We start from the raw sequence: 21,952 nt of genomic DNA, 5'->3' as shown, positions 1-21,952 counted from the left end.
ATCAATAAGGGAAATGTGTCTCTCTGTAACCAACTGTTTAGGAAAGATAAATAATATTAGTTGAACCAAATAGAATAGAAGCTGAATGTGAAGAAAACTCAAAGTGGTAGGCAACAGAATTAGTGCTAACTAACCTGCAATGCCATATATGCAACTGCCATGACAATGTAATACAACCTCCAACCATCTGCCAATTGTACTCACTGGATTACTAACCCCAACATACAATAGGTGCTCAATAAATGAGAGCTTCCTTTTTGCCCTCCTAACTAGTTCAGTAGACAAAAAATAAAAGACAAGCCCAAGGGAAAAAAAAAACAAGCAGGTATCTATAGCAGGTATAAACAAAAGGGGGAAAATCATTAAATGTAACAATTTCAGGGGAAAAAATGATTATTTTGCTGTTGTTTTCTGAAATTTTTCCAACTTTCAAAATAATGGCTCTTATTCAAAGGAGATAGCTAGCTGTGACCAGTGATTCGAATCTATGATATGGGCACAGAAGGTTTCATAAACATTAATTAAGCATTAATATTTAAAATGTGCTTTTGGCCAGCTTTTGGCCAGGTAAAGTGGCCCATGCTTATAATCTCAGCACTTTGGGAGGCTGGGGTAGGAGGACGACTCAAGCCCAGCAGTTTAAGACAAGGTGGGGAAACACAGAAAGACCTGTCTCTACAAAAAAAAAGAAAAAACCAGCCAGGCATGGTGGCAAATGCCTGCAGTCTCAGCTACATAGGAGGCTTGAGGCAGGAGGATTGCTTGAGCCCAGGAGTTTGAGGCTGTAGTGAGCTGTGATCACGTCACTGTACTCCAGCCTGGATGACAGCGTAAGACCCCATCTCTAAAAAAGAAAGTGCTTTTATCTTCTAATTCCAATAGATCTAAAGAGAAGGCAAGCCTTTTGTCTAAGACCACAAAGCATATCAGGTACAACTAAATACAAAAATCTAAAATCTAATCACCAACTATGTGCCATTCTGACCACCAGTTAAACATAAGAGACTCTATATTACTAACATTAATATCTGCCTGAAAAGAACTTGAATTTCTCTTTCATAAATGATGGGAAACTAACCCAAACAAAAAGAAAATAAGCAACTCCATGGTTCTGTTCTCTTACCTTCCTGCACTGGGCTTTGTCCCATCTACGAGATAGCTAGTGTCTGGGTACTGGAAAAGCAACTCTTCCTGAAGATCTACCAATGACCTCAACAATGCTTTAAGTGCCTTGTGACCTGGGAAATAAAGGGCAGAGAATAGGACAATTAATTACCTACAATTCTCCAAAGTAGGTGATGCCTATAACTCATGATCCCTGAGAGTTCTGGCTGTGGGGAGTGAAGGGGAGGCACAGGATACACACAGGAACTAAATACTCTGTGAAATATAGATTCGCAAATGGAAATAACAACATGCCTACCTCACAGGATTGTTGTGAGGAATAAGCAAGACCATGTGTGTAAGGTGCTTAGAAAAGTGTCTGCAAATAGTAAGAGTCCAATGCATTGTCGGCTCTTAAATGTGTTAAGTTTCACAAACTCCTCCCCTGTCCATCATTATGACCATTCATTTCTTGTGCTGGCGTTGTTTCTTAGGTATCTTCCTACAGGTTACCCACTGACCTCCTGGACTATTCCTTCTCCCAATCAGCTCCTTGGGCACTTCCTTCTCTTCTCCTACAGAGCGGGACTTTGTCTAGGAATCCTCACCACCACCACCTTCCACCCTGCCCCCAGGAGATCTCATTTGCCTCTGGTTTGAGCTGCCACACCCTCCACTCCATCTCTCAACACATATCCCTATGGAAAGTTCCTGTTCACATATGAAAACCCAAGCTAATGGCTTTCTATTTGCAGTACTGAATTGTATATTAAAAATGTGGGCATTGAGAATATATTCTCACCTGGTTCTCCTTGTAGCCAATAAGATGTATCTGTAATATAGCTGGTCAAGATTATGTATATAGTCTATGAGTAAAAACTTTTAGAATAAAAATTGGTCAGCTGGGTGCAGTGGCTCACACCTGTAATCCCAACACTTGGGAAGCCAAGGCGGCTGGATCATGAGGTCAGGAGTTTGAGACCAGCCTAGCCTCCATGGTGAAACCCTGTTTCCACTAAAAAAAAAAAAAAAAAAAAAAAAAACAAAAAAATTAGCTGGGCAGGGTGGCGGGTGCCTGTCTTTCCAGCTACTAGTGGGGCTAAGGCTGGAGAATTGCTTGAACCTGGGAGATAGAGGTTGTAGTGAGCTGAGATTGCACCACTGCACTCTGGCCTGGGTGACAGAGCAAGACTCTGTCTGAAAAACAACCAACCAACAAAAAAAACTGGTCTTCCAGGAGGACTGCTTGAGTCCAGGAATTTCAACACCAGCCTTGGCAACATAGTGAGACCCCAGCTCTAAAAACAACAACAACAAAATTAAAAAATTTAGCCAGGCATGGTGGCACATACCTGTAGTTCCAGCTACTTATTAGAGGGATCCTGAGGTAGGAGGATTGCTTTGGCCCAGGAGGTTGAGGCTGCAGTGAGCAGTGATCACGCCATGGGACTCCAGCCTGGGCAACAGAGTGAAGGCAAGACCCTGTCTCCAAAAAACACTATGCATACAGAACAAACCTCATCCTCAGCCAGGGGCAATGCTTGTGCCTGTAATCTCGGAACTTTGGAAGCTGGGTACAGTGGCTCATGCCTGTAATCCCAGCACTTTGGGAGGCGGAGGTGGATCACCTGAGTTCAGGAGATTGAGACCAGCCTGGCCAACATGGCAAAACCCCATCTCTACTAAAAGCACAAAAATTAGCCAGATATGGTGGCATGCGCCTATAACCCCAGCTACCCATAGGCTGAAGCAGAAGAATCACTTGAACCTGGGAGGTGGAGGTTGCAGCAAGCTGAGATCATGCCACTGCACTGCAACCTGGGCAACAGAGTGAGACTCCATCTCAAAAACAAACGAACAAAAAAAACAAAGAAACTTTGCGAGGCTGGGATGGGATAATTGCTTGGGCACAGAAGTTTGACTCCAGCCTGGTTAACCCTGTAAGACCCCAGCTATACAAATTTTTTTTTTAAACTAGCTGGGTATAGTGGTGTGTGCTGTAGTCCCAACAACTTGGGAGGCTGAGATGGGAGGATTGCCTGAGCCCAGGAGTTTGAAGTTACAGTGAACTATGATCATGCCACTGCACTCCAGCTTGGACAACAGACTGAGACCCTGTCTCCAAACCGCCCCCCCAAAAAAAACAAAACTCGTCCTCTGACAACAGAATTCTTACCTTCTCTATCAGAATAACTCTACTAAAGGTGCTAACTAGACACTGAGAGTCACCATTTATATTTTGAAAGGACTCAGACACCTCTCCTATAATCAAACTCTCCCATTTCCAGCAACTACTGGAAAACCTTCATGGGGTTTTTCCATCACTCCTTCAGCATACTATGTCAGAAACAGAACCTTTTTCCACCTAATACCTCTCCCTGTCTGAGCCTCTGTGCATTGTTTAATGTGTTTTCATGGATCACTCACATTTGGGTGCTCTTATTCTAGATGTTTAATTGGTTGCTGAATTCTACGTTTTCCATTCTTACTGTCACTATTAATTGCCCATTTACCTCTGGCCATGCTTCTATCACTCTTTCCCTTTCACTTACGTAACTTTAGTCTCATAAGCATCTCTACTTCCATTCAACAATCCTGGCATTCGATTTTATTTTACATTCCACACAAACTGCAGACCACACAAACTTAAGTGAAATGATTTTTAGGTCTTACTCTTTCTTTTCCGCTTCTGCTTCTACCCTGTCCAGCATGAGCAGCCTTCTCACTAGTTTATATCCCAACCTTTTACAGCAGTAGGACACCAATACATGAGTTAGACAAGTTCTCCATGTATTTCATACTACAGCATTCTATTTCAACATCAGGCCTGAGAACCAACCTACCTGAGAAAGCCATCTGAGACTAGTCAGAAGGAACTCAGTGGTCCAATAACTACTTTGTATTCCTTCAAATAATCTGCATATAAAACCATATAAATATAACTTCCTTGTTTAAAATAAGATCTTTGATCATATCATTTCTAAATTCTGTAATCCTTTACAATATGCATATCATACCACTTGGGAGAATTTGTAATACAGAACTATCACCTAAAAAACCCAAAATGCCTTTGTTCCAAACCAAGATCCTCAACAAGCTGCTCTCTATCTTAAGCAAAAACCAGGCTGGGCTCAGTGGCTCACACCTGTAATCCCAGCACTTTGGGAGGCCGAGGCGGGCAAATCACTTGAGGTCAGGAGTTCAAGACCTGCCTGGCCAACATGGTGAAACCCTGTCTCTACTAAAAATACCAAAAAAAATCAGCCAGGTGTGGTGGCGCATGCCTGTAGTCTCAGCTACTTGGGAGGCTGAGGCAGAAGAATCACTGGAACCGGGAGGTGGGGGTTTCGGTGAGCTGAGACTGTGTCACTGCACTCCAGCCTGGATGACAGAGTTAGACTCCATCTCGAAAAACATAAAAACAAAAACAAAAAAATCTAAGGCCTGATGTGGTGGCTTACACCTGTAATCACAGCACTCTGGGAGGCTGAGGTGGGCAAACTGCGTGAGACCAGAAGTTCAAGACCAGTCCAGACAATGCAGGGGGACCCTGTCTCTACAAAAAAAATATAAAAATTAGCCAGACATGGCAGTACACACCAGTAGTCCCAGCTATTTGGGAGGCTGAGTTGGGAGGATTCCTTGATCCTGGGAGGTGGAGGCTGTAGTAAGCTGTGATCACACCACACTGTACTTCAGCTTGGGTGATAGAACAAGAGCCTGTTTCTAACAATAAAATTGTTCAAAATTAAAAAAACAAACAAACAAACACTAGGCGTGGTGGCTCAGGCCTGTAATCCCAGCACTTTGGTAGGCCAGGGCTGGCGGATCACCTGAGGTTGGGAGCTTGAGACCAGCCTGACCATCATGGAGAAACCCTGCCTCTACTAAAAATACAAAAAATTAGCCCGGTGTGGTGGCGCAGACCTGTGATCCCAGCTACTCAGGAGGCTGAGGCAAGAGAATCACTTGAGCCTGGGAGACAGAGGTTGTGGTGAACCGAGATTGCACCATTGCACTCCAGCCTGGGCAACAAGAGCAAAAAACTCTGTGTCAATAAATAAATAAATAAATAACAAAAAAACACACAAAAAAATTCCCAGATGGAACTTTGAAATTATTAGGCTAAGTGAAATAAACCAGTTGCAAAAGGAAAAACACTGTATAATTCCAATTACATGAGGTACCTAAAATGAGTTAAACTCATAGAGACAGAAAGTCGAATAGTAGTTACCAACGGCTAAGAAGAGGGGAAATGGGGGATTATTCTTTAATGGATATGGAGTTTCAGTTTGGGATCGTGAAAAAGTTCTGGAGGTAGATGGTGGTGATGGTTGCACAACAATGTGAATGTCCTTAATGACAATGAACGGTCCACTTAAAATGATAAACTTTATGTCATGTCTATTTTACCACCATTATTAAAAAAATACCTCGGCTGGGTGTGGTGGCTCACACCTGTAATTTCAGCACTCTGGGAGGCTGAGGAGGGCAGATCACAAGGTCAGGAGATCGAGACCATCCTGGCTAACACAGTGAAACCCCATCTCTACTAAAAATACAAAAATTAGCTGGGTGTGGTGGCGCACACCCATAGTCCCAGCTACTCGGGAGGCTGAGGCAGGAGAACTGCTTGAACCTGGGAGGCAGAGGTTGCAATGAGCTGAGATCATGCCACTACACTCTAGCCTGGGTGACAGAGTGAGACTCCATCTAAAAAAAAAAAAAAAAGCACCTAAAAAAATCCCAAAACCAGAGTGTAATAAATAATCCCATCATCCCAGTTCATCTTTGTATAGAAAAGAGTCATCTATAATCCTTCAAACTGAACCTACTCAAAAAGAACAGGAAAAAAAAACAATGAAATATTATTCAGACTTAAAAAGGAAGAAAATTCTGACAACATGGATAAACCTTGGGGACATTATGGTAAGTACAATATGCCAGCTAGAAAAAAACAAATACAGGCCAGGTGCGGTGGCTCATGCCTGTAATCCCAGCATTTTGGAAGGCCAAGGCGGGCAGATCACCTGAGGTCAGGAGTTCAAGACGAGCCTGACCAACATGAAGAAACCCCAACTCTACTAAAAATACAAAATTAGCTGGGCGTGGTGGCGCATGCTACTCCCAGCTACTTGGGAAGCTGAGGCAGGAGAATCACTTGAACCCAGGAGGCGGAGGTTGCGGTGAGCTGAGATTATGCCATGGCACTCCAGCCTGGGCAACAAGAGCAAAACTGCATCTCAAAAAAAAAAGAAAAAAAAAAAAGACAAATACTATTTCCAATATATGAAGTACCTATAGTAGTCAAAATCACAGAGAAAAGCAGAATGGTGGTTACCAGGGGTTGGAGAAAGAGGAAAATGGGGAGTTGTTTAATGGGCTGAGTTTCAGTTTTGCAAGACGAAAAAGTTCTGGAGATTGGTTGTAAAACAATGTGAATATATTTAACACTACTAAACTGTATACTTAAAAATGGTAAGGATAATAAATTTTGTTGTATGTTTTGTACCACAATGAAAAATTTAGCTGGTTACCATGGCTCACACCTGTAAATCCAACACTTTGGGAGGCCAAAGCGGAGGTTCATTTGGGCCCAGGAATTTAAGACCCACCTATATAACACAGTGAGAAGTGAGACCAGGGCTGTACAAAAAAAAATCAGCCAGATGTGGTGGCACAGGCCTGTGGTCCCAGGTACTTGGGAGGCTGAGGTGGGAGGATCACTTGAGCCCAGCAGTTTGAGGCTGCAGTGACCCATGATCATGCCACTGCACTTAAGTCTGGGCAACAGGGCAAGACCCTGTCTCAAAAAAAAAAAAAGAAAAAGAAAAAAGAAAAAAATTAAAAGAACAAGAAGAGCAAAGTATCTGGCACTTAATTCCTGTAAGTACCAAGTGTCCATGATCTAAAAAATAAAATCAAGAACTACTCAGAGAATAAGCTGCAAAGTTGTCTATATTATTTATAGCTGCTTGTCCCCAACATGCAAGTCAGAATCTGACTCTAACATGTAGCATACCCAAGAATTATGAAAACACCCAACGAAAGACTACAACTTTTAAGGGCCACTTTCAGGTAGCTACACGAGCCTTTTTATTTTGTTCAAGTCAGTTTCTAAAAAATCCATTGCAGATATATTAGGCAGCATATCAATCCAACAAGAAAGCAGAGAGCCAGTATCAGTAAATCAAAGTGTGCCTTTCTGTTAATACTCTCTCATATGTTCTTATTTTATACACCCCTTCACCCAGTCAGAAAGTAGCCCTGAAGTATTTAGGCTCCATTCAGGGATAGCACTACCATGCATCAAAGTGTCAAGAGACCCACCAGAGATGAAATCTGCAATTCTGCCCTTCTAACCACCAAAAAAAAAAAAAAGTTTATCAAAGTAAATGTCACCAGCGGCCCAATATGTAGACAACTTCCTATAGAGAGATTTAGAAGACAGAACACAATTCTTATTTCTTTGCAATATTAGGGCTGCATTTCCTTCTAGTTGGCATGTAAAACCTGAGACAATGGGACAATCCTTTGCTGCAGGTGGTAGGCCTCCTCCAAACCAGAGCTGACAAGAGTGAGGAAAGACTCTTTCCTGGAGACTCAAATCCAACAGTGAATTCTTCCCAACCAAAACAAACAAATAAACCCATTGTTTTCTAAAAAGTCTCTCTATTATTCATACAGGGCTGAATTCTAGTTGTTCAATCCTGTGAATAATAAACAGAATGAATCAATAGTTTCTAACTCACCTCTAATTTTTCTCCCAATTATTATAAGAGTTAAAAGTTAAGAAAAGCAGTAAAGATTCATATACTTTCATCCCTCTCCCTCTTGGCACATGGCCACAAAACAAATGGATACTGTCAAGAATATATATGTTTATTTTACCCTACATGGTCCATTTCCAAAGGTCTTTCCCTTAAGAGGAGATTAAGAAGGACATATGCCTCATCATATTACCAAGATTCATCCTAAGCATCTGGCTTCCAGTTTTAGGAATAATTTTCAGTAGAGAGTAAATGTAAATAATACTTTACTGGGGGTTAGGAGCCCTGTATTTTAACCGACACTGCCACTAACTAGTCATGTTATGCTGAATGGACCAATTTAATCTCTTTGAGTCTCAATTTTCTCATTTATAAAATGTGGACAATTCTTTATAAAATGTGGATCAATTCTTGTTGATCTCACAGAAATAAGGTAAAAATAGCAACTGTGTTATTATATGTTAAGGTATTTTATAATTTTTTAATGCTATAAAACATATTTCTATCAAAAATCATCTTTCACATGGTAAAAATCTTAAGCTCTGCTTGTACTAGGATTGGACAATATTCACAGACTCTTATTTAGGTATTCATTTATATGCTACCCATATGCAAGCATTCTATATATAAAATGTCACCAATCTAAAAACCATTTTCACCTAACAGCTTTATTTTTTTCCCTGATTCATCTAGGCTGTCCAACATAAACAAAACTGTAAGCAGGGAATAAGTTTAAGCATGGACACACAGTTCATTAATTAGATTATAAACCAATAAGTGCAATTTCTGGCAATGGGGTGAAGTGGGAACAGGAAGAGTGAGTGTATTAAATAAATAAAGCTTACTTTATCAGTTTTTAAGTATCTATATCGTTGTTTTTAAATAAATACGCAAACATTACAATTATTTATGTACAAGTATACACAAACTCCCACATTCATATTACCCCATATAAATACATTGATTTGGAATTTACAGATTACAAGAGCATTTTTTTTTCTCCTTCAAAAGTAACTCTAGAACTAGAGCTAAACTATAGGTCAAAATGACACACGATATATTGGCCTGAGAACAATACTTTTCATTCAAATCCACACAAGCCTGCCACTTGCACTAGTCATCCCCGGCAATTAATCCCCCAAGAAAGACGTTTGATTAAATCTTTTCAAGCAAATCCTTTGCTTTGCTTTTGTTAGTTCACTTCTTGTCAACATCTATTAAAATATGCCTTTAATTCTCCCACAATCTTAAAAAACACCGATTCCACTGTCTTCAACTTTAATCAACTGTATGGCCAGCATTTTTCATTTCATAATAATGTGCTGCTTGGAATTCAAGAGGCAGGCTCAGCATCAATCATCTGGTAAGAATTTTTCCACTGCAATAAATATGCAAATGAGGAGAGCCAGTCAGTCGTATTTCAGGCCCGACTTGCTAGTGTTTTAAAAAAGACACAAATTTATTAATTGCCGGTGGCCAGAGGAATCCTATTACTTTGGGCATTGATTACAAAGCTGTGTGAGTGATTATTGTGCAACTCGCGGGCTACCCAGGCATGAGGAAAAATTATTAAAGCAAGGCAGAGATTATCAACTCAGAATAACAATAAGCCTTAACATTTAGGCCCTAACTTCTTCAACAAAGAATTACGTGAAGGCTCCACTGTATCATAATTCCGAATTCTGTCAGTATTACTGTTTGGGCTTGTTCTATATTCCCCAAGCAGAATGGCGTTACCAGTAAGAGACAGGACTGTAGGTTACAAATTCCTCAATATCAACCATTTGGATAAGTTACTATCATTTCCAACATATACCCAACTAGAATTTTTACATATCCCTGTGTATATACACATATACAGGTATTTGTGTATATATATTCAGATTTAGATAAATGTGTGTGCTACTATGAGGACCATGGTTTTAAATGGAATAGTGACAGGACTTCTGCCCCAGTATGTAGGTGAGTTCTGTGGACTAAAAGTAGAATTTTTTTTTACTGGTACAAAATAACCACAAGGACAACTTTTCCAAAGCACAGCGTAGAGACTTATGCTCCAAAATCAAGAAGGTTAAGCCAAAAGCAGACGTGGCTTTTCATATCTCAGCGGGCACCACAGTAAAGGCATGCGATCTATGGAGGAGTCTACAGAGGAAACAGCTTGATAGGCTAATTCTGAATGCAAAGTGTTTTTGTGAGAAACATTCAACCCAAGATATATTAAATCAAATAAGAAAGAGAACTCAGTGGACAAAACTTATTTTTTTTCTCTTAACAGAATGATGTGGGGAATTGGGGGAGTAAGTAGAAGTTGAAATAAGGGAGAGATAAAAAGACATATGATAAAATATATGTTGGGCGAGCCTCCTCACAGAAAGAAGCAAAAAGAAAAAAAGAAAAAAATTCTTACCATTTTACATTACTGCCACACTAAGTAACATGATAGATAGTGTGCATTTGAGTTCTGTGGAGGGACATCCCACTCAAGCTGTAATTTCTGACTAGGCATGAATTTATAAGGAAGGGAAAAGAACTGCAGAATTTCTTAGGTTTCCCTGAATACTCTCTCAAATACCTTGATGAAGTGTGTCAATAAATCCTTAAAAAGCCCTGTAGGACACAGCAATCTAGCTGGTCAATGTACTTTCTGAAATCTACAACAGTTACCTTCCACTTCACAGTTCCTAGACTACCTCCATCACTGTTGAGGACTTTGCCAAAAAGGAAAATTTACTCTCTTTAAACAGAAAAGAGTAAATGCTCAGAATATGAGGTACTTAAAAACCAAGTTTATTTACAAGTACTGTAATTGTTTAAACTGTCTCACTGCAGTTACCCAGGGAGAGTGGGGATAGTTTCATTTTTATTTGATATACTTTTGAACAGTTTGAATATTTTATAAGCATGTATTACTTTTATAATTTAAAATTTTATTAAAACTTAAAAAACTGTGAAGAAAAGAAACTCATTAAAAATAATATTAGAACCACAATCCAAATAACCCCCTCTGATTTTTAAAAAGTCTGACTCTTTCAAATTACAACGTCTTTAAAAAAAACAGCCTCTGCTGTGGTGAAACTGTCTCTAACCAAATGCCCAGATTCCCTCTACAGTATGGATCTAGAAAAAACTGATGAAAATGGAGATTCCGAAAATACCTTTCTAAAACAGGGATCCAATGCAAAATTAATCACTCCTCTCTCAGGATCCTTCAAGACTTACCATTTTGTACTCTGAGTCTGAAAACTGCTTCGGGGCAGCCTCAGTCTGTCATCCTGCATCCAACACGTCACCTGGGCCATAAAAGGTATTCTACAAATGTTTTCTTCATCTCAGAGAGATGCTGCCTAAATCATATGGCAGAATATGATTACACGACCGTTTCCAAATCTAACTGCTGACAAGCAAATGAAATGTAGACTACATATTTCCTAACTTCAGTATCAACTACGTATCTTCAACAAACTGACCTTTTGTTAAGCAAGTGGTCAAACAACAATTTATTTTAATATACCAACTATATGACACACAGGCTACTCTTAAGTGTCTCAAAACCATTTTGTCAGACAGGAATTTAAAAACAAAACTAATTAACAACTTTTGCTAGGCACATTACAATGCATTCTCCTGAAAATTTAGTAATTACCATTACTTAAATTGAAAAACCGAGACTCAGAAAATGAAAGATTGTTTTGTGTTTCTTTTAATACTAGTAAGACTAAGGGTTGTTTATTCTCCAACCCAAAATGAAACACGTTGAGAGGTTGTGTTTATGTAAAAACACTTAAATATGCTTTAAAAGTAGCTTCTCTACAACTATACCTTACTGTAAGCTCCTTGAGAGCAGAAACTGTTAACCACTCACTTGGGTATGTCTAGTGTTGGCAAATGGTAGATTCTATGTTACTGAATGAAAAACTGAAAAAATAAAATCCTAATATCTTTTTTGGTATGTATTTTTTACATGTAGATTTCACATCTTCAAAGAACTGTTATGTATAGTACTGTATTTATATATATAAGCCTTTCAAGAAGAGGAAAACAAATACTGTGTCCCAAGAGCTATACGCTTAAAAGATTGTACTATCACTATTCAGATTAATAGTTAATACTTAGTTAGGACCTACTAAGCACCACACACTCACCTAAGCACTTTATATGTATTAACTCATTTGAATCCTCACAGGAATCCTTTAAAATAGACACTATTATAGAATCACCATTTTACAGATACAGAAAATGAAACATTACTATAAGCTTAAAAAACAATTGCACAGTTTTCACTTTCTAGATCAATGTGCCCTTGAGGGTTATGTATCAAAACTATCTGGGAAACAGCGTGTAATGAAATTTTCAATTACTAAAAAAATGACAAAACTTCCTTCCCCAATACTATCACATGATAAAAAACACTAGTGAGATTCAGTTAAAATGTCATGTCCAAATTTGATTCCCACACTTGAAAAAACAGTGGAGAAACTAAAGGAAGTCCACATCACATGGACAGCAAGCAGGTCCAGTAAGGCAAGATAAAGCAATACTTGCTGAATTTGGAAGAAAAATGATAACAAATAGATTAACAGTCTCTAAAATTCAAATGCCCACGTATATCAGAGAAGATGCTTAGCCTTACTAAGAAAAATAATTTTTTAAATACAAACTTAAAACAATGGGACAGTTTTCTGATTGCTTGATGCTGGCAAGAACTTGAGGAAGGGGCACTCTGCGTATACCACTGATGAGTTTAGTTAGCATGACATAGCCAGAAAGCAATGTGGCAAAATGTATCCAAGTTTTACACATGCATAGCTCCTGACCCTACTATTCTTCCAGAAACTAACCCTAAGGGAATAATTTTAAAGCAAAGAGGTAGGTACAAAAATGTTATTTTCAGCATTGTTTATAATAGTTTCTGCAAACATCTTAAGTGTCCATTTATAGGGGATTGCTTAAATTAATTTTAGTTTAGCCAGATAACTTTTAGTGCAGCTGTTGAAAAGATTAGGATAAAATGGAACTTGGCTTAAAAAAACCAAACCATAAAAACCTTTTTGGGCTATTTATACCTGAATTAAACCTTAGACTAGAGAAAGAAGAAAAAAAAAAAAAAAACTTTTTGGACTAAATAATCTGAATATGAAGTACACATATAGTGTTAGGAATATTTAGTTAGGTGAGATGATAGTGTTACTATGAAACATCCTCCTTTTTTAGAGCCACACACAGAAATATTGAGAGGCAAATGGCATGATTGTAACTTACTTTAAAATGCTTCAAAAAGAAAAAAAAACAAATACAAGACACATGTTTTTTAAAGAAAGGAAAAGTAGGCCTACAGGCATTGACATCGGAAGATGTAAAGCATGATTTCATTTATGTTTTGAAAAAATTTTTATACTGACATAAGCATCTGAAAGATAGATAAATTGTTGAAAATGGTTGTCTCTAGAGGACACTTCTATGAGTAGGAAAAAGAATACTTTCACAATCTATGTTATATATTTCATTAAGCATTGTTGGGGGTGGAGTAGACTCAGTATTGTCTGAAAAAAATAATATTTCACAACAAACAAGTTTTACTTTTATTATTTTTTTAAGGCAATTAAGATTAAATAAAGATCTTCAACACTACAAGGAGGTCTCCTGAGGTAGATGTAACTCCAGAAAACCAAAGAAGAAGAAACAGATTAAAATAAAAACAGGAGAATTACAGTGGCCTTAAGGTTGACTGACGAGGAGATCATCCATCCCTAGAACTAGTTCAAGATTTTCCCTGTTTGATTCACAAAAGAAATGGCAAGGACCAATAAATGTAAGGGGGCAAAGTGTTTGTCTTCATTAAACACTGGGAAATGTAAATTAAAATAACAGACACCACTTCCCAGATACCAGTTGTCAAAGTGACAAGATGAGGCAAAATTATTATATCCAATGTTGACAAGAATAAGAAAAACTGACAATCATATAAAAAGGTGAAAATCTACAAATACAACTTTCTGGAGGGCAACTTGGTCGTAAAGATAAAAAGTCTTAAAATTTTGCATATTCTTAGAAAATGTACTAATTCCACATTTAGAAATTTACTTTATGTAACAAAGTAAGCATGCATATGAGTAAAGATTTAGTAATAATTATGTTTATTACATTATTTATATAAATGAAAACCTGGAAACAATTCAAATGTCCAACAATAAAGAACTGGTCAAACTATCCACACAATGGAAACTCTATGCTATCATTAAAAAGAATGTTATAAAATAATATTTAAGCACTGGGAAAAATATTCACGATCTCTGTTAAGAAGAAAAAAATAGATTGCTAAACAAATTACAGAATAGGGTCTCATTTTTGTTCTAAGTACATACCCACAGAGAAAAAAAACCAGTGGTGGAAAAGATATTTACCATATACCAAAATATTTAAAAAAAAGAAAAAACAAAAAAACTTAGCTGCTAGGATTAGGGAAGAAATGTTTCCTTAATTTTGCTTGGCTATTTTCTTTTTTTGAGACAGAGTCTTGCTCTGTCGCCCAGGCTAAAGTGCAGTGGCACAATCTTGGCTCACTACAACCTCTGCCTCCTGCGTTCAAGCAATTCTCCTGCCTCAGCCTCCCGAGTAGCTAGGATTACAGGTGCGTCCACATGACTAATTTTTGTATTTTCAGTAGAGACAGGGTTTCACCATGTTGGCCAGGCTGGTCTCAAACTCTTACCTCTGGTGATTTACCTGCCTTGGCCTCCCAAAGTACTGGGATTACAGGCATGAGCCACCATGCCCAGACTGCTTGGCTATTTTCTAAATTTTATACAATGAATACATATTACACATTTATAATTTATCATAAGAAAAAATCCATTATTTATCACCTAAAAAAGGTCTTACCTACCTAGAGAAGGACTAGATCAGTTGATCTCCTGAAAGTCTATCTTTTACAAAATAAAACAGCATGCAGCAAATAGCGTCTTTAGAAAAACTGAAGGACGTGTCTACTTTTTGTGCTCTAAACCTCTGTCCTACAACAAATTCATCTCCATATTTCTCCTGCCTTCATTCCTTTAAGCTGTGACATTTATTCCATATCTATGGTTACTCATACTTTTCTTTGAAAAGGAGAGAAAACCCTCAGATAAAAGAGTCAAGTTAAACCAGATGCACAGTGACTGGGCAGTGTGGCCAACAGCAATGTTTGGGAGACAGAGCTGGCCTCAGTTTCTACACTGGCTTTGCCTCTCACCAATCGTGTGACCAAAAGAAGTTATCTAACCTCTCTAAGCCTTGATTTCCTCGTCTGTACAACACAGTTACTAGAGCCTACTGCACAGGCTGTTGTGAGAACTAAATGAGATGTTCGTACAGGCTTAGTACAGTACACGGGAGGTACTGCACAAATAACAAATGGGAGCTCTTTTGTTATTTTTGCATATGCTGGCATCTAGCATTGTATTTGCACAGTAAAAATACCAAGACAGAAGAAAATTAATCCCTATTCTCAAAATGTCATCTTTTTATTTTTAATTTTTTTTTACTCATGCTCTTCTATCTTGTGCATCTTACTGGGGACACCAGAAATGCTTTTTAGCTTGTTGAGTTAGAATGTCTCTGCCCTTACCCTCAACTCTCACCACTGTTGACATCTGTGTAGCATATGCCATGCCTCATCTTTAGGATGTAATCCTTAAGAGATTGTCTGAGCAGCTTCTCCACCTGTAAACATTTTCCTGTATGAAACTGTGGGAACAGCTGGTATGAATTTCTTAAAATAGTAGCCTTTTGGATTTTTTCAGAGGCAAATTTACTCAACTGTCCCAAGAAAAATAGGAACTGGTAGATTTGAGATTAAACATAAAGCAAAACAATCCATGTTATATGAAAGGCATTTAAAATTACCTAAGAACACAAGCTAAAGGTAAGTGTGTCCATGTACAGCAAACTTTCAAAGCAGGTCATATGAGCAAACTTATTTGGGCAAGGGTTACAAATATAACAATTATAATATTATAATAATCAAGAGATAATTTTATGTTTTAAGGTATCACGACATACAGACTCTCTAAGATAGTTCTTTTTTTTAAGAGGCAGGGTCTTGCTCTGCTGCCTGGGCTGGAGTACAGCTGCATGATTATTGCTCACTCCAACTTCAAATTCCTGGATTCAAGTAATCCTCTCACCTCAGCCTCCCAAGTAGCTAGGGCTACAGATGCTTGTGTGCCACCCTGTCTGCCAGAAAATTCAAAAGTAACATTACAGCCTATGTTATGTCTTTTTTTCCCTCATCCCACCATCCCCAACCTCCTCTCCTTGTCAAACTGTCACTAAAATTTCACAGAAGAAAATATAAATGGAGGAAAATGTATACATATTAACAACAACTTCTAGACATGTGTAAAACATATACATGTATATATATTGTTAGTAATGTTTTCTCTGAGAAGTAGATGTAGGAATTTGGAAACGAGGAGAGCTGTTACTTTTTCCTTTATATACATCTATACTATTTACACTTTTTCACAGTGAAGATGTACTGCTGTACATACATTTTAACATAACTAATAGAAGAACATATGGACAAACTAAACTAAGACCCATAAAACCCTTAGCAACTTTCATAAATACCAGGGGGAAAAAAAGCCTCCATTATTTTTGAAAATGCTTTGCAGCTTCTAGTGATACTTATAGAGACAGACTAGCTAGTATTAGGAATATATATTATGAATAGATAAAGCATTAGTGATGGTTAAAACTAGAAAGGAGGAACCTGCTGAACCACTGATCTGATTTCATGTTTCCAACTGCTTTTTACACTCTCTTACACATCAAGATGAAGACCACCACTGGCTTAGACAAAGGCTTTCAAAAGAAACGATAACAACCCGAATGCTCTTGAAAAGTCATTTCAAGCAAAAGCAACTGAACAGGAATATTACAAAACAGGTATTTGACATAAGCATAGGGTTATGCTTGTCTCCATTTCTGAGATTATTTGTGTTTTGAAAGGCAACTTCATTTATCAGTACAGCTACTATTGTCAAGGTGGAAAAATCCACAAATTCAGAATATACAGAATTACAACTCAACATTATTATACGTTTTGTAATACATTTAGCCAAGTAGGGGTCACCCCATAAATGTTATATACCTTCTAGGAAAATGTTTTCCTTTAAACAAAGGATTTACTTTCTACTTTTTCACCAGGGCCCCCTCTTTTGAACCATTTGTTCCTATTTTGGTACAATGTATCCCTAAGGAGTTTCAATGAGTTGTGAAATAATTGTTGCTCATAAGCAAAAAGGAAAAAAAAAAGAAGAAGAAAAAGAAAGAAAAAGCAGGATTAACTGCAATTGCCCCTACAACTGAGAAACTTGCATCTTGCACTTTCACCATGTAAATAATGCACAGATCCTGCGGGAACATGCCAAACACCAGGATTCTTAATTAATGGAGCTCTTTAATGTGCAAATCAGGAACAAATTGCAAGTTCTGACTTGCATTGATTATGAAAACATTAATTGAATGAGCAAGACCCTGAGAAAGACAGAATCCCAAGTCTTCTAAGAGACAGAAAGAATACAAAGCTCTGGAAACCAGACAAGTCTGACCAATGTCTAAAATGCAAACCTGAAACTGAGTGTTCTCACAAGTAGACAACGAATTAAAAAACAAGAAACAAATTAAAAAATCCAACAGTTTCATCTGAAAGCAATCACGATAAATGCATCTATTACCCTACCATCTTGCATTAAGAAAAAAAAAAAAAAGAATGTTTACCACAGAAGCAAAAAAAAATTTTTTTTACCACAGAAGCTTACAGATACTGCTTTAAGAGGGGAAAAAAACACTTTATATACACATACACTTATATGTATATAGGTGTAACAAAACAATGCTGTCTCCTTAAAAAAAAATTCATCCTATATAAATTATAGCTATAAACTTTTCCTGCAGTGCAGCCTAATTAATTCTTGTTCTATACACAAAGGGAAATGCTGGGTGACAAATGGGTGTGAAGCCAGAAAGCTGCCAGGTCTGCAAAACATTTTCTACTTCAATTTATAAGCAATTTTGCAGTAAATCATCAACCAGAACCTGGAATCTCAGGAATCTCTGAGTGTCCAAACCACATTATATCACTTATCAAAGAGAGAAGGAAAAAGAGTTTAAAGACATCTCATTTTTCAGTTCTAACCCACATCAAAATCTAGAAGTCTGTGTAATCTATTATTCTCTTCTGGGTAAGGTTTTAGTATTAAAGATATATATTTCAAGCAAAAATGACGCTACAGGTTGATGGAGCCCATTCCTCTATCCCTACAAGTACTGTATCATGTATCCATTACCATAAGAAATATTCCCAGAGTTATCTGGGAATAAGCACACATATACCCCCTCCCTCAATCCAAGCAAAACGTACACAACAATCAAGCCAAGCTGAAGGGTTCAACAGTGAGTCACTGTGGAAAACAGGTGGAAAATCCTCCAAGGAAACAAGATTAGTGGAGAGGAAAATAGAAACTCATAGAAAAGAAAGAAGAAAGCGGGGCTGCCTCTTTGTACTCAGTCCTTTCCCCATCTCTAACCCATTGCAGCCACTGATCTGTCCCAATAATTTTACCTTTTCCAGAATGTCATATAAATGGAATTTCCAAGTATATAACCTTTTGAGGCAGGCACATTTCACTTAGTATAATACCTTTGAGATTCATCCACATTTTTGCATGTATCAATAGTTTATTCCTTTTTATTGCTGACTAATGTATAATTTGTTTCTCCACTTGCCCACTGAAGGACATGTGGGCTGTTTCCAGGTTTTGGTGACTGTAAATAATGCTGCTATGAACATGCATGCACAAGACTTTGGGTGAACATGTGTCTTCACTTCTGTACGCTAGATACCTGAGAGGAAAGGCTACTGGATCAGGCTCAGTGATGAATATATGTTTAGCTTTATTTAAAAACTGCCAAACTGTTTTTCCAAAGTGGCTGTGCTAGTTTGCATTCCCATCAGCAATGTATGAAAGTGCCAGTTGCTCTACATTCTTGCCAGCACTTGGTGCTGTCAGGTGTGTATTTGCGTTTGGTCTGTCTAATAGGTGTGTAGAGGTTATCTCCATGTGGGTTTAATTTGCATCTCACTAAACATTAATGATTAAGTTAAACATCTTTTCATGTGCTTATTTGCCAACATATATTGTGTTAAGTGTCCAAATCTCTTGCCCATTTTTTTTTTTTTTGAATGGGCATTTTTTATTGCTGAGTTTTGAAAGTTCTTTATACACTCTGGACATAAGCTGACTGTTAATTATGTGATCTGCAAACATTTCCTCTTGGTCTGTAGCTTATCTTTTTTATTATTTTAACATATCTTTCACAGAGCAAAAGATTTTAATTCTGATTTAGTCCAATTATCTACTTGTTCTTTTACGGATTCTGTTTTTGATATTGCATTTAAGAACTCTTTGCCTAACTCAATGGCATGAAGAGTTTTCTCCCATGTGTTTTTCAAAACACTTTATAGTTTATGATTTATATTTAAGTCAATATAAATTGACCGTCTTGTGTTAAATTTTTATATAAAGTATGAGGTACAAGTTGAAGAAGAGTGCACAACTGTCCCAGCACCATTTGTTGAAAAGACTATCCAGGCTAGGAATGGTGGCTCATGCCTGTAATCTCAGCATTTTGGGAGGCTGAGGCAGGAGGGCAGGAGTTCAAGAGTAGCCTGGGCAACATAGCAAGACCTCACCTTTAAGAAAAATAAAGAAAATTTAGCAGGCCATGATGGCATACACATGTAGTCCCAGCTACTCAGGAGGCTAGGGTGGGAAGACTGTGTGAGCGAGGAGCTCAATGCTGCAGTGAGCCATGATAGTGCCACTGCACATCAGTTTCCACAAAATAAGAAAACACCTCCTAAAAAAGAAAGAAAGAAAGAAACTATCCATTCTCCACTGACTTGACTGCACCTTTAAAAGTCAACTGCTCATTATTTGTATGGATCTATTTCAGAAAGTAACTTTTTTAGAAAGTAGCTTTTAAAAGGAATAAACCCAAAAAAGAAAGGCAAAGAATGAGAGACAGGATAGCAACTCAGTTCTGCAACCTATCTATATAATTATTAGAATGTTAAAATTTAAGAACATACCAAATGTTATGAGGAAGTGGAGCAACTGCTGGCTGCTTATACACCACTGGTGGGACTGTACAATGGCATAACCACTTTGGAAAATAGCTCGGCAGTTTCTGTAAATGTTAAGCATGCACTTACCATGTGACTCAGTCATTCTATTCTTAGTTACCCAAGAGAAATGGAAGTCTATGTCCATATAAAAACATGTATACAAATGTTTGTGGCAGATTTATCTGCAGTAGCCAAAAACTGGAAACAAATTGTGGTAGATCCATACAATGGGATACTACTCAGCAGTAAAAGGCAACGAACTACTGACACATGAAAAACTATGAAGGACTCTCAGAACAATTATGCTGAGTAAAAGCCAGACTAAAAAGGATACAAACTGTATAATTTCATTTATAGAGAATTCTAGAAAACTCAAACTAATCTACAATGACAGCAGATTTAGTGGTTATCTAGGGACACACAGGGAGGATCGGGAGGGAAAGATTATAAAGAAGCTGAGGAAACTTCTGCAGATGAGGAATATGTTCATTATCTTGACTGTGGTGATGGTTTCTTGGGTGTACACAGATGTCAAATTGTACACTAGACATATGGGCAATTTATTTTGTCAATTATACCTAAATAAACCAGTTTTTGAAAAAGCAAATGAATAAATAATAACTGACTTAGCAAACCTGAGCAAGAAGACTGGGGTGCTAGCAATGAAGAATCAGATGCAACCCCACTTGCAGTCCAGAAACAGAATGCAGAGGATTCAGGAATTGGCAGTGCCCGGCACCTCTAGAAAAGGAGATCAAAGCAGGCCTAAAAACAATTGGAACAGTTAAAATGTTGTATCTTCTTACTTAGGCCAAATTTAGAGGTTTATCCTTGAAGAGAGTTAAGAGAGGGTCTCTGGACAGGGAGATTCCAGACATAGTTAAGGTCAAAGGCATAATATTGAAAACAGGGACTAAGCTGAAATTTGCAGATTGAATGTCGAGATCCCCAAGCCTACTCGCTCCTAGAATGTTGGCTACCAGGCAGGAAACTGGAAGTCCTCTAGATTTTGATCTCATAAAAAGCAAACATCTAAAGATACTGCCATTGGGGAATTTTCCCAAAATGGCCCAGATAGATTGCTTTACAATGGAAACCACACACTAAAAGCCCTATCCAACATACAAAGTTCCCAATCAACTTTTTGGTATGCTACACTTAAAAATCAACAGAAAGCTCAAAGGATCACCAAGTATCCGAGAAAAACATGTAACATGTTATACCGGAGTTAAAGGAAAAGAAAAAAAAAAGGCAGCTTGGAGGAAACAGACTATGCTGGAAGACCATACATAGGCCAGGTGCTGGGGCTCACACCTGTAATATCAGCGTTTTGGCAGGCTGAGGAGGAAGGATCACTTGATCACTTGAAGCCAGGAGTTCGAGACCAGCCTGGGCCACACAGAGAGACCTCATCTCTACAAAAAATAAAAAACAGCCAGGTGGGATGGCATGCACCTGTAGTCCTAGGTACTCTGGGAGGCGAAAGCAGGAGGATAACATGAACCCAGGAGTTAAGAGGCTGCAGTGAGCTATGATCACACACCACTGTACTCCAGCCTAGGTGAAAGAGTGGAACCTTGTCTCAAAAAAAGAAAAAAAAGAAAAAAAAAAACCAAACCCAAACAGCAAATAAAACTAAAATATCATAGAAGAGGCCAGGCACAGTGGCTCATGCCGGTAATCTCAGCTCTTAGGTAGCGCAAGGCAGGTAAGATCACCTGGGCTCAGGAATTCGACAGTAGCCTGGCCAACATGGGAAAGCCTCATCTCTACAAAAAGTATAAAAAATTAGCCAGGCATGGTGGCATGCACCTGTAGTCCCAGCTACTTGTGGGGCTGAGGCAGGAGGATTGCTTGAGCCCAGGAGTCCAAGGCTGCAGTGAGTCGAGATTGAGCCACTGCA

General features: G+C 38.2%; 1 protein-coding gene across 2 annotated transcripts in view; it reads right to left on the bottom strand.

Annotated features, from left to right (window-relative positions):
• The window catches only part of AATF (apoptosis antagonizing transcription factor), a 114,629-nt gene that overhangs the window by 72,599 nt on the left and 20,078 nt on the right, over positions 1–21,952 (bottom strand). For both annotated transcript variants that reach the window (XM_017539855.2, XM_017539856.2), the window contains one exon: positions 1,124–1,238. In XM_017539855.2, coding sequence (XP_017395344.1) covers positions 1,124–1,238 — 115 coding nt within the window. The remainder of the gene's footprint in view (positions 1–1,123; positions 1,239–21,952) is intronic.

This window comes from Cebus imitator, unplaced genomic scaffold (genome assembly GCF_001604975.1).
Source record: "Cebus imitator isolate Cc_AM_T3 unplaced genomic scaffold, Cebus_imitator-1.0 Scaffold121, whole genome shotgun sequence".
NCBI lineage: Eukaryota > Metazoa > Chordata > Mammalia > Primates > Cebidae > Cebus > Cebus imitator.
This window is presented reverse-complemented; position numbering and strand designations above follow the sequence as displayed.